The sequence below is a fragment of the Carassius carassius genome, chromosome 17 (assembly GCF_963082965.1).
Source record: "Carassius carassius chromosome 17, fCarCar2.1, whole genome shotgun sequence".
Classification (NCBI taxonomy): domain Eukaryota; kingdom Metazoa; phylum Chordata; class Actinopteri; order Cypriniformes; family Cyprinidae; genus Carassius; species Carassius carassius.
This window is the reverse complement of record NC_081771.1, coordinates 27305877-27320206: the sequence shown is the minus strand read 5'-3', so window position 1 is coordinate 27320206 and position 14330 is coordinate 27305877. Positions and strand designations below refer to the sequence as shown.

Sequence of the window (14330 nt, the reverse complement as noted above, 5' to 3'; positions counted from 1 at the left end):
CTAAACTTTTTGTATTCTATCTGTTTTCTTTTTATTTATTATACAATTAACAAAATCAAAAAAGCTTTCTCTAATATTTTTCTATTTTTATTTCTATTTCTAAACTATGAATTACCAGATGATTTTGTGTAAAATTTTCTGTTATTTAGTTAATGTTTATTTCATCGTCACGTGTGTCGTGTCATTCTCACTGTGGTCCTATGCACTGTCAATACACAAGTATTGGCCATATTTTATGGACAGTCTACTTACGATGAACTGAATTATCATGTGACTTTCTGTTTTGCTTTATTATGGTGGCTATCTGTATATTTTAATGTTATAATAAGATATAAGATATAAGTTTTGAAATATACAGGCATTCCATAATACTGGAAATTTTGCCACAATATTTTATAGTGAATTTCTGGCAACCACAGCTGCTACTGGGATGTAAATTTTTTCTAAGTTATAGAATCACCCTTAAATGACCTAAAAAATGAAGTGCTGTAATTGCAGATTGACTTGAGATTCTTCAAATTCATATTTGCATCAAGGAAAATTACAGCATCATATTTTTTCATTGGATTAAATAGGTCTATATTTGCTAATAAATGAAATACCCTCAAATATAAATAGCCTAGTCCACAGCACAGTTACATCAGCACTTAGGTGTGGCAGTACATGCCTTCATTAGAACGGCTCTGCTGAATATCTCTACTCACCCACTGACACTAAACACACACAAGTTCATGAATATCTCTTCAGATGCCAGAATAAGCACATGACCAGAAAGGCAAACAGACAGATGAGAAAATATTCAAGGGCTGACTTTTCTGTGTGGAGCTGGCCGCTGGTCAGAGGATGTGTGAAATAAACAGTCTACTGAGAGATGGCATTGTGACCCGCCGTGAGGGGAATGAGGTCATGTTATCAACCTGAAATGTAAACATATGGACACACAAGGCTATATTTGTGCATCTTTCTTTGTGTGTGTGTGCTCCTTTGATATAATGAACTCTCAGTCCTTTATCTGACTAAAGGATTTATGTAGCATACAGGTTACATAATTACTGATTTTGACAGTGTTCTTCAGGGTTGTGGAGACTAGAAACCTCTGTAGTGTTTACAGATATGCCAAAAAGTTTTCCTGTTGTATGAAAGTGATGAATTACTGCACTTCTGTGTGGTTCTACTAAGCAAGCAAAATGTGTTGAAATGAATCAAGAACCGCAGCTGACTCTTTTGCACACTCTGAGACAACAGACAACCACTATAAGCTGATTACTCATCCATCATGTGATTGGCCACCAGTTCTTGAAGATTGCTAGAGCATTAGCACAAGCACAAGTAGCTTGATTTATTCATGACCACATAGACTACCATCTTTCTCTCACATTATCTCTCACGATTTAAGACATTATTTACTGACAAACATCACTAGCAACCACATTCACTTATTAACAAACATTTAACTTTCATATATTGCGCCTCAAATAATTTGTAAATGTAGTTTTGAGTAAAATCTCCAAAAAAAGTTATGTCAACTCATTAGCCTTAAAACAGAATGTTATATGACTTTCTTTCTCTCTCTCTCTCTCTCTCTCTCTCTCTCTCTCTCTCTCTCTCTCTCTCTCTCTCTCTCTCTCTCTCACACACACACACACACACACACACACACAGGAAACAGATTTGTTGATGTCACAGCACTGGGCATGTCCATAAGGTAGGCTGCACTGACAACACTAGAGGATTACCAAAGCTTGTCTTCACATTCACTTGTTTCTTTGCTCGTTTCGTCCTCCTTTTGTTTTTAAACGGCAGTTGTCGGAATAACCCCTTAAAGAGGACTGAAGATAGGTAAAGTAAGGATTGGAATACGATACAGGTGCCAAACATTGCGTAATTGTGTCCAAAACTTTACTTGCGCATCGGTGAGAAGTAATAGTACTTAAGTTAATCCTGCTGCGATGTAACTGACCTTTTAAGATTGTTGTGAATGTATCGTAAGTCTTAAAATTACAATTTGTGAACAAACGAAGAGTTCAATTAGCAGATGGGTTAAATGTCTGTGTATTTCTGATTGCCCTTACTGAGCATTGAATGGCCATGGTCGGTAAATGCGCACCAGGTGCACGTGCGTTTGGCGTTTTATTATGAGTTTGTCGAGTTTATTCTCGTGGGAAATACGCGTGGGTTGATCTGAGTTTCTCTGCTTTGCACCGATGATCAGCGGCGGGGAGGCGTGAAAGAGCTCACGCCCAGATATGATAAACGTGACGCTCCAGCAAACGAGCACCATACACACCCAAAGGCGTTGGCTCAACTTTATTTTTAAGTTTCGTCAGTTTCAGAATAGCTATTTATTTATTAAACTAAATTCAGTCATTTTGTTTCACTCCAGTTTGGAGTTTATAGTGATTTGGACGTGATTTTTTTTTGGTATATATCAGCAAACAGTGTAAAAAACTATTAACGCTTTTATAAAAATGTAGAACATGCCCTTAAAACCTTGATTTGTGTAATTGCGTTTTTAGCATTAATTGAACATGTTAATATTAATGTGAAATTAATATTAATTTAAGTTAAAGATTTGGATTAAATAAAAGAAAAATACTGCAGTATTAGTAACAAGGTTGAAAATTTTAAGTTGGGCAATCTAGTTTGGCGCCAAATATTGATTGTTTGATTGTTAAATTAACACAATTTATGTGAAAATATACACTACTGTTACATACACCACCTTAAAAAAAGTTTTAAGACTGCATTTATTTGATGTGAAATAAAGTAAAACTTTTATGAAATATTACAATTTAAAATATGATTTCTATTTTAATATATTTTTAAATAGAACTTATTCTTGTGATGGAAAAGATGAACTTTTTAGCAGCCAGTCTTTAATATTTTTTCAATTTGGTTTAATGCATCCTTGCTGAAAAAAAGTTTTAATTTCAATAAATTGATTACCAAAAAAATCTCAATAGTTTTGAGCAGTGATGTATAAATAAGGAATGATTTACTTGTCTGCTGTGTTGTAGGTTGTGAGAAAGTTGTGGGACAGAGTTAAATGCATTATAATAAAATTAAGAACTAAAAATATTAAATTCTGCAATTAACTGTTGTTTGTAGGGGGGTTGGGGGCAATTGATGTGTTGAAGATTAACATAACAAAGCACATCTAACCAAGTTTGTTTAAGATGATATTAAGCCAAGACATCAGAGTTATTGCTCCAAAGAACATTGGATATGAGCTTTTACTGCTTAAAGCAATTGTGAAATGTGATTCCATGTCTAACAGGACCCACCGCTGATAGTTCAGTCAATGGAACATATCTGGGAATTGCACAGCCATAGCTGAGACACAGAGAGGATTTTCACACAGGTTGGTGATGTGATTAATAACAAAACATTCTGCCATGAGTGTGTAACAGTGGATGCCACAATTGCCTCCATTCCAATGAGCTACATCCAAGAAAAACAAATCCATGAGTGACTGTATCTGGATGGGTTTTCATATCACTCCTACTTGGGTAAATTATTGGGTGTTCTTTGAATGACCCATCAATTAATTTTTCTGCTTCATCAATAGGACACCCCAAATCTATAGTGTCATCTGTCCTTCATACTACCTACCGAACACACACATGGATATCCAAGAAGATCTCATAGACAGGGACATCACTCTGAATGTACTGCTCCCAGGAGGACAGGAGACTACGGCCACAGTGCATGGCAGGTGAGCAATATTGCACATTTTCACCAATTCTTGCACTGAAATGACCACCCAGTCATAATTTAAATGACTTGTGTCTGTGCACTTGCAGTAAGCCAGTTATGGATGTTTTGGTTACACTGTGTGCTCAACACCATCTCGTTCCATCGGATCATGTCATTAAGCTTATTTCCACAAATCAAAACCACATCAATTTCAAACCCAACTCCATGATTGGCTCTCTTGAGTTTGAAAAAGTTGTCCTGCAAACTAAAGGATGTGATAACAAGAAGAAACCCCATGTTCCTGTGGTAAGTCTTATTGAAAGCTTGATTATATCCATATCTTATAATTTTACTTTAATTACCATATCAATTTAAAATTCCATTTTTAGTGTGTTGTCAAATTTCAAACAGTTAATCTATGGATTTGGAACTTTTTTTTGCATAAAACGAGTGTGTTATTAAAAGTATGAACTCCACTCTCTCTCAAAACAGGCAACAGTTCGTCTTCTGGTTAACTACAAGAAGTCTCATAAGGCAGTAGTACGAGTCAATCCTACAGTGCCGCTGGCTGAGCTGATGCCCATAGTGTGTGAGAAGTGTGAGTTCAACCCTGATGCCACCATCTTACTGAGGACATATCAATCAGAGGAACCTCTGGATCTCACCAAAACACTCAATGACTATGGAATCAGGGAGCTGTATGCCAAATACATTAAAGGTTAGGGGAGAAAAAAATCACTGTAGTGACATTGTGGCAATGTTGCATACTGTATCATTAATTTAAAAATGATATACAATGTGCAGTACATACTGTGTGTTTAGTACACAGTATAGGTCTCATTCAATAACAATTGCATGAATTATTCAATAAATTTGTGATAAATTTACACTTTATTTGCACATTTTCATGTGCATGGGAATGTGAATTTGTTTTTAACCTCATTATGTTAATGAGTTTGGAGTATCACAGATGAGTGACTGCAATTCTCATTTGCATAAAACATACCCAAACCATCTCCATATTCTGCTTACTACACAACCTCTTAGGTTTTTATGCAGAGGAACCATGCAGTTTTTTTTTTGTTCACAATGTTAATACATAGATTTCACACACAAATTTATAACAATTCACACAGTTAGTGAATGAGACCCTATGTTTGATTTTTGAACGAGGCATCTGTCTGACCTACAGTATATTTACATATATAAATGGAGTCATATAAATCTTTTGAAGTTAAGTACAATTTTTTTTTTTAAAGTGGTACCAAACAATCCTGCTGATCCTGTATCAACCCATAAAGGTACCAAACTCCAAACAACCGCATTTTGTAACAAAAAATATCTGCAATATAATTGCAATATAATATCTGATGTTTGTCCTCAAAGGTTTGATTTAAGAGGCTCTTTTGTGTTTGTCCAGGTGGTGAGGAAGAACAGAAATCCTCAGTTAAAGAAAAGAACCACAGAGAGAAGGGAAACAAAGGTTTCTTTGGTTTATTCAAGAAGAACAAGAAAACAACTGAGCAGGTTTGTACACCCGTCAGTCTGTCTGGTTTTGCAATCTGTGCAACCTGCTTGTTGTCATATTTAGGAAATGAGGGGAAATTTCATAACCAAACTGTAACATTGTAAAACACTTGTGACGGTCCACCCATCTGTCTCTGCATCTGTTTATCTTTTGGCTTTCCTTTGCATCTGTTTATCTTGCCTTATGTTTATGGACATTAATTCAGTTTGCATATTGAAAAAATAGTCCTTTTCGGTAATGTTCGACTCCTTTAAACACAATCAGTGAATTTCTTTTCTTTTTTTTTTTTTTCTTTTATTCTACAGGCTGTGATTGGCAGTGCTCCAAACTCTCCTGAACGGAACGGCCAGCGTGTGGACAGGGTGAATGGTGTTAATGGTCACTCAGCCTTACCCATGGTCCCTGCCGACATGCCAAAGAAGAGACGCGCTCCACGGCCTCCTATGATGGCGTCCCAGAGTGTCGCCTGTGGGCTTCACACCACAGACTTTTCCGACCCATCAGAGAGTGACTCTGCTAGAAAACAGGTGGAACTTCTGTGGGCATCTCCATTCCAGTCCAAACAAACCTGTATCCCTTGGCCATCCAATATTCATATTAGCATGTATCACTGTTGTTTTATTATTATTATAAGTATTTATTGATTATTTTGAAATAGCCTTTGTTTATTTTTTCAGTTTTCATTTTTTATTTTGGTGTTTTTCTTTCCCATGCTTGGGTAACTTTTTTTTTTTATATATGTTCCTATTAAACTTTAATTTATTATTATTGTTATTATTCTTTAATAATTTTAGTATTGCACATTCTTCATCTAATATTTATTTTATTTCAGCTTTATTTCAATTAAATTGAACTAAAATTTTACTAAACCACAACAACAGTGACAAGCAGGAATGTGCCGTTCTACTGATCAGAATCCAGTTTTATAGTTTAAATGGTAGTGTAATGATTCAAATATAATAGTATGTAAGTGTATGGTTCTGAGGCATGTTTTAAATAGCATGTTAATTTTCTGCAATGTGTATATATATTGTCCATAATATTCAAATTTTATTTACTTGGAATACTGTATATACTGACTTGATTTGCAAATGTAGTATTGGAACAAAAACAAAATTAATTACTGTGTCCCACAGTGCAATGCGCTCAGTTTGAACCTCGGTGTCCACTTTGACGAGTGAGCTTGTAATAACAGCTGCATACATTTTCAAACAGAATTAAAATTTCTTATTAAATTAAACGACTGATAATTTGATGAATTTAATAAGCGTTGAGCGTAATGCGATTATGCGAAAACTACAGCATATTATTTTTTAAAGTTGCATAATGCATACTGTTTCACTTCAACTGTGCAATATGCATTAAGCTAGTATTTTATACCAAACATAACCTCTTTGTGCCTTGCTCAGGGTCACCTCAATCGTATCTTTTCCACCGAGTCCTCCCTTAAAAGGACTAAACGGAGAGCTCCGCCCCCTCCATGTGATGGCCCCACCCCATCCGATTCAGACAACAAAGGTAAACTTTTTTTTTTTTTTTTTTTTTTTTTTATGTGTTCTTTTAGTTTTCTATGTTTAAGCATTTGTTAATACTTGTTTGCATGCAAGTGCTGGTTTCCTAGATGCCAAGTACATGCAATTTCAGCGTAGAATCAAGCTTGAACAAATGTGAGAATGAATACTATCTTTCTGTTTCCCAATTTGTGTTGGATTAATTATTTGCTCTTGTTTTACACTATACTACCAGGAGGGGGAGCCTAACAGGCAGCAGTCTCCTTTTCTCCTCTTCTCCTCCATGCATGTTTCTCTGTTCCTGCTTTCATCGGTGATGGGCTATTTGTCCTCTGTGTCTTTACATAGCCTTCATGTCTTAAGCACATTGCGCTGATCTCTGTGTCTTGTTCTGTTATTTAATTGGTTTCCTTGTTTAATGTCACTGTTGCTTTAAACTGTAATATGATATCTCTTTCTCCTTGTTAGTACAAAAATAATGTAGTATTCTAGAGGAAGTAACACACTCAGGTCAATAACAGTCAGTGTCAATTTATGCCTTCGACAAATGGGTTTCATTGTAGTGTTTGTATGTTTCTTTTTTTTTCTTTTTTTTTTTGTAAAGTAATTTCAGTGTTTGTCAGGCAAATTTGTAGCACTATCACAATATTTGTGCCTTAGTTTTGAGCCACAGTTCCCACGAAGGTTGTCATCAGTCTTTGATATTTTTATCTACACAACTGCAGTTCAGCATTATGAAATGTCAATGTTTTATATATATATATATATATATATATATGAAGAGTTCAGATGCAAAAGCCTCCAAGTGCCATCTGAAATTTTCATCTAAAATTAGGATTTTTATCAGGCTCTTATGCTTAGGTTGAGTCATTTACTTTAATGGCAATGTGCAGGTCCTTTTCCAGGCTATTAAAGTGAAATAACTGAACCTAAATATAGGAGCCTGATAAAAATCCTAATTTTAGATGAAAATTTCAGATGCCACTTAGAGGCTTTTGCATCTGAACTCTTCATATATATATATATATATATATATATAATGTATGTATGTATATGTTGGGGTCATAAGAAATGCTTTTAAGAATTTGTCTCAAATTATTCAAACTTAAGAAATTCCAAAATGTATTCATCAGCCACATCCAACATTATGATCTAGCTTTTTGTTAGAACCATTTTAATGTTACATTTGTATTAACATTCTTTGTGCTTGTCTTTTGGGTTCTTTTTCTTCAGACAGAATTTCATTACTTGTCATTTAATGTATTTCATTAATTGAATTGAATTTTTTGCCACATTCACTTTTGAAATAAAGTTTACTAATGTTGATCCATATTTGAATAAATTAAATGAAAGTACATACTGTACACTGTGCTGATTGTTTTGCCAAGATGCTATATTAGTGAGAGGTTGCAGATGAGATGGTTTTACACATAATACACGCTCATAAAAACACTACAGCATCTTTATCATAACACTTTGTTTTGCTTCAGTAGAGGATGCTCAAGGGGATGACAAGAGTTCAGACAAATACAGGGCTCACATTGCTGGCTACTGCCCTGGAATTGCTAAAGTTATGAGTGAACTTGCAGAATCTCTGCAGGCACGCCAACAGAGAACGCTATCTTCTGCAAAGTATGTTCATTTTGTTGAATTAATTTCTTCATTGTTCACTTCTTGTGTTCTTAAAGTAGCTGATTACTGATTTCTTCTCATTTTCCTCTGTAGTTCTTATATATCCCAGCACCAGCTAGCAGAAGATTCTTCTAAGGGTTTGTTTTCTGAGCATCACACCCCTGAGGCTGAGCTTAAGGCACTTTCTGGCTGTCAGCTGCTGAGAAACCCTTCTGAGAGAGAAGGTTTGACCACCTTTACCGTGGTTCCCCAGAGACGTCAGCAGAGCAGGCAATGTTTTGAGGTGGCGCTTAACTTACAGACACCTGACACTGCTAAAGCCGAACAAGAGCTGTGCCCTGGAGACCCAGATGCACTTGAGAACCCCATTACAGAGCTTCTGGAAGCAGTCCCAACTGAACCTTTTAGAAATGGGTGCAAGGGTTCAGATAAAAGCAACCCCGTACCAGAGGTTCTACATCCTGTGGAGCAAGAGAATCAAGCTTGGACAGATGTAGAGAGTGAGAATTTGGAACTTAAGGATGAAGAGGACCAATGTATTCATCCAGAAGACATGGACCTGGAGAGTTCAGAATCACCCCTAAGAGGTCTTGGCAATCTAGAACATTTAAGCAGTAAAATGAATAATCTAGAACTAAAAGGCAATTGGGTTTATCAATCAGAAGCAGCTGATAAACTTGCTGACATGTTACCAGTCGATCCAAAGTCAGGCCCTATGAAGCAAGAGGAGATGGAAGAAGATGCTTTGGTGGAAACTGGAGAAGAAAATGATTGGGTAGAAGAATACAAAGAGAGGAGAAGAAAGTTTCTAGGTGGTGGTGGGTATAATGATGGTTTGAAAAAGTTAGATGTTTGGGGAAGGATTCAAAGAGAATTTACAAACATGCAAGAAGAGACAACAATGCAAGAAATGGACTTCCCATCACCTCCACCTCCTGTCTACTGGGATGACAATTATATTGAAAATAAAGAAGATGAAGAAAACAGGTGTGAGCAGGAAATGCAGACGTATGATGAAGACCTTGATCAATATGCGAACTTGGACTCAAAGCCCAGATGTGCACCTTATCTGCACTACTCCAAACCGAAATCCCACTCTACCCAAACTAACAGTGACCCAGGCACCACTAGTGCTGACAATAACTGCAGCTCTAATCCAGAACTTCATAGAACCTCCATTTTATCTAAATCGCATTCAAGCTTTGACCCTTGCCCTCCTACAACAGTGTCTCTTTTCGCCTTGGCTGTTTTTCAGAAAGCTAAGCGCTCCAAACCAGGGCTGGATCCTAACTGCTCCAGGAGACAGGAGCTGCCCAGGAACACACACAGTGAGTAAACTGATCGAAGACATCACTGAAATATTAATAGAAGGTTATTAATATTAATGAGAGGGTGAACATTTTTGTTTGTCAGTTACAGAGAGTATTTGCCAAATTACATTGATGCCCTTGCATTGCATTGTCAACCAACTTCTTGACAGCTTATTGGGCTGAAATATACACTACCAATCCAAACTTATATATAATATATATCCAAAGTGACTTAACAAATGAGGACAATGGAAGAGCTATAGAGAGGGAGAGAGAGAGAGAGAGAAAGAGAGAGAGAGAGAGAGAGATAATATGAAATGTTTCTTGAGCAGCAAATCAGCATATTAGAATGATTTCACAGGGATCATGTGACTCAGGAGACTGAAGTAATAATGCTGAAAATTCAGCTTTGCCAATGATATTTTAAATAGTATAGCAAGTAAAGGCAGCCAGTGAGCATTTGGGACAGTAACGTAGTTTATCATTTGTTGCCTGACTGGAAACATAACAGGATGAAAAGAACGTATAGACGTCTTCCAGATGTGTTGGTTACTTCATTGTCACAAGAGCAAGGTGTGTCTGGGTCAGCTGAGTTATGTATTTGTAGTTTGTAATGTAAATGATGTCTGACAATCATAGTATCTTGTTTCTTTAATGGGCATCTTCATTCAGACATGTTTTTGTGTGCGTTTATAGTTTTTGACGTAAACTTTGACCCATTCTAGAAGTCATGGGTTGAGTATGAATTTATTGTACTGGATGTCAATGAAAAACTTTTTGAAGTGACTCAATCTAATGACACCTCAACAAAATCTGTAACTTCCATCACTGATGATGGAGTAAGTGTATGTTCAGTGTACAACCATACAATGTACTGCATGTGGCTTCCTGAATGACTGACATGTGCTAAAAATGGACCTGGCTCTGGCTTTCAAACCTGGTTCCAGGAAATACAGAGCTGCAGATGAGTCTTGCAGAACGATAAGACTTACCATGGTGTCTTGTTTTTTTCCAGGTAATTGATGTCCAGTCTGAATATGGGAGTGTTCATAAATAAGGAAGAGATGTTCTTCATCAGAATGAATAGGACACACTATATTAAAACGACACCTGTTTCTTATAAGATTATCTGATTCCGTGTTTTAGCACTATGTATATTTTGGATGGATGATGATGATGAATATTTTGTAAGCTTTACTTGCATTTTCTTGTTTTGTTGACCGATTTCACTGAGACTTTCAGAAAGGAGGATTTTCCAGCCTTTTAATTGACTCTCACAGGAACAATATGATGCCAGGAGTAAACTTTGCCTCAGTGGGATACATGCATGTATTTATATGTGTGTGTATATATATTTTTTTTTATATATTAATGAAAGCTTGTATTGCAGAGTTGGTCTTATTTATTTATTTATTTTCAGAGAAATTAGTCCTGAGGAACTTGCCAGGATACTGTTTTCTGCATGTTGTCTTTTGTATTTTTGAGCTTAAATAACATTTGTTCGTAAACAAATGTCAAGCAAAGTATGTGTCGTCATTCAGATTTGAGAAAAATATAATGGCAAAGACAGAGTGGGTGGTGCTGCGCTAAATAAATAGTTCACCCAAAATTTTATAATTTGCTTTTTTCATCATGACTGATTTTTGAGAAATGTATTGTCACTTGCTCACAAATGGATCCTCTACAGCGAATGGGTGCTGTCAGTGAAAGTCCAAACAGCTGATAAAAACATAGCTCTAGTAAAAAAAAAATAAATAAATAAATCCTAAAAGCACCATTAATTTATTAATGTAATGATTTACTGAATATATTGCTGTCCATCATAGCTCCATTCTAATGTGCTTTTCCTTCTTAAAATGGCAAAAAGCATGCAACCATTATGGTAAAATGTTGTGAATTGTAAGAAATCCTGAGTAATTGTTGCTCTTATGTCCCAATAGTCTACTGTATGATATACTGTACTCATCCTTATATACGGCTTGTGTTCCAGCAAGTCTATAATAGGTCTATACGTGGAGAAAGCTATGTCTTTTAACATTCCCAGTGACTGATCATTCTTTGTGATATGTTTTTTAATCATACAGTTATACCCAAGTGAGGTTTGTATGGTGTAAACTCATTTAATGTAACCGTAAAAATCACTAGGAGGCAGTATTTACCAAGAGTGATAAGTGCTTGAGCACGGTGTATTTGTGCATGTGTGTTTTTATCACAGAAACGTCAAACACTTTTTTTTTCTTCGCTGATCCTGATGTAACTCACGTACTTTGCGGATCCTTTAAACTGTCACTTTCTTAACGATAAAGTCAAATCACAGAGGAGAACTTTTAAACCAGCGACACAGTGTTTTGTGTGTTTTTAAATACCTACCACTTTCTGCTAGTAACATCTTTTCTGTCTGTTAAGACAAGTTTTATAGACTTCATGAAACTGAGGGAAAAAGCTTTCGGTCTTGCTTTATTCTCTGGGCGGCCAACAGCATTAAAAAGGATGAAGTTTATTTATCTACCTGGCTTTTTGTTTGAAGAGGACTCTTTCAAGGCCGCAACAGCCTGCATAGCGGTTGCATCTCCACCTTTTAGACCTTCAGCCATTTCTGATTTTCCTCTCTCATTTTCAAGGCATGTTTTCCTGCCCTCTGAGACACCTCTCTGTGGTGTGTAGGAATGGTTTTCCAACAGGCACGACTGATTGAATAGGACCCCGCCAAGCACAATGAGGGGCTTTTCATCAAATTGGCCTATTGAAATCCACGTGTGGCCATAAACACTGCGGGTATATGTTTGCCATAGCCGATTGGGGGTTAGGTGGGCTTTATTGGTCATCTGACCCATGCATGTTTTCTATTTTATAAAGCTAGTTAGGTTTACGGGTGTGTAAGTATGCAGAGGAACTGATCGAAACGTTCTCATGTTAAAATATGCACCTTGTGTAAAGTCCACTGTTGGTGCATGAGATGGAGGAAGCGTCTAGTTCTCCCTGGTGGACTAGTGCCTTTCTCACCTCCCTCATCAGTATTCCAGGAAGTTTGTGGCAAGCATACTTCCTACTGGTCACTGAAGCCAGATCAGCGCTCCCCCAACCCCCGCGCAGCACAGACACGCCCGGCGAGAGCAGCGTGCCATGCACACTCATGAATACTGATCACCTAAAGCCCTAATTAACAATCAGAGCCAAACTTATTTACATAAAGTCTGTCTCAGATGGAACAGGCCTCAGATGAAGCTGTCAGACAAATATCAGCACTTAAAAATCCAGTGAAATCTATTAGAATATTATGGTCGCTGAGTTCAATGGCACAGCAGCCAAAAGTAACAATTTTGGCCTGTAGAAAAATATCATTATATACTACATACACATTGTATGAAATCTGTTAGACTATGATGGGTTGTTGGGCTCAATGACACAAGTGGCCTAACAGTAACTATTCAGGACTGTGGTATTAATATTGTGGTATTAATCTTCTCTCCATAAAAAATGAATATAAAAATACTTAAGATTACTCATACAAATAAATATATATATACATTATGCACATAATAAGTGTGTATGTGTATGAATTAATGAATTATTCTCCTGGGAGCATCACACACAAACATTAAATCTCGAGAATGAGCATAAAATCTTAAAACACTCACGTAAACATGATACATTATATATATAAACACACACACACACACAAGTCTTTTTTTATTGTATTTACTTGATTTTCATGCTGATGTGTATTGTACCACAATAATAAATGAAATTAATATAATAAATTATAATTTATAGAAGTCCACTGGTGGTGCATGCATGCTATATATATATATATATATATATATATATATATATATATGTGTGTGTGTGTGTGTGTGTGTGTGTGTGTGTGTGTGTGTATGTAATACTGTATGATATGTATGAATTGTCATTATGGTGCTACACACACAAGCATGAAACTCAAGCAAATACTGGAAAAACATTATATTATTTTACCCAGCTGTGTGTACTGTATAAGGAGTAATAGTTTTCATCTAAACGTATGCCTGACCTTTCAGACCGTCCAAAAATGTCACTTAGGCTTTCAGGCACGGAGCTGAGTTTCTCTTTAACGTTGCCTCCCACAATCTCTGACATTTCCTCTGATGTCACCACATTCTAACCCCCACAATGCTGTGCGGATGGCCTCTCCTCCCTGACCTTACTCAGAAAGACAGAGAGAAAAGACAAACAGACAGGCTCTATATTTAGTCTAGAAATGGACAAAAGAACTAAGAAAATGTTGTAATCACAACCTCAACTTCTTCATTTTTAGTCCTGTTTTCTTTAACTATATGCAAAATATTGCTGGATGTCAGTTCTCTTTTCTATCCTGAATTCTTTGCATTTTGGTCATGCTGCTTTTAGATGCTTCTGTGTATTTAAAATGAAAACGTACTTTTTTTAAAAATTAAAAGTAATTAAAACAATCCCAAATGTCAAGGTGCTCTTTCTTTTCTTAATCTCTTTCAGTGTTTATTCTTTCTATTTTTCATTCTGTCAGATTATCTCTCTTTCATTTTCTCTGCCATTTGACACTAGGGTCATTAACATGTCACGGCTTCACTGGCTAATATGCAGAAATATTCGTAATTTATGCTAAACTTGTGCCTTTTATGCAAAATGTTAATCGGA

At 36.3% G+C, this 14330-nt stretch overlaps 1 protein-coding gene across 12 annotated transcripts; it reads left to right on the top strand.

Annotated features, from left to right (window-relative positions):
* The first annotated feature begins 1649 nt into the window (after nt 1–1649).
* Nucleotides 1650–11200, top strand: LOC132161464 (cordon-bleu protein-like 1). Of its 12 annotated transcripts, none has more exons than XM_059571539.1 (12): nt 1650–1705; nt 3278–3361; nt 3569–3715; nt 3804–4002; nt 4189–4414; nt 4956–4997; nt 5117–5223; nt 5530–5751; nt 6634–6742; nt 8226–8367; nt 8461–9695; nt 10693–11200. In XM_059571539.1, the coding sequence occupies exons 3-12, from the start codon at nt 3624–3626 to the stop codon at nt 10698–10700; spliced, it is 2382 nt and encodes a 793-aa protein (XP_059427522.1). In that variant the 5' UTR covers nt 1650–1705; nt 3278–3361; nt 3569–3623; the 3' UTR covers nt 10701–11200. The 12 variants fall into 12 exon arrangements, with proteins under 12 accessions (XP_059427522.1, XP_059427517.1, XP_059427516.1 ...); XM_059571543.1 differs by having other exon boundaries at nt 1683–1705; nt 3615–3715; XM_059571541.1 differs by lacking the exon at nt 1650–1705 and adding an exon at nt 1718–1839 and having other exon boundaries at nt 3278–3359; nt 3613–3715.
* The last annotated feature ends 3130 nt before the right edge of the window (nt 11201–14330 follow it).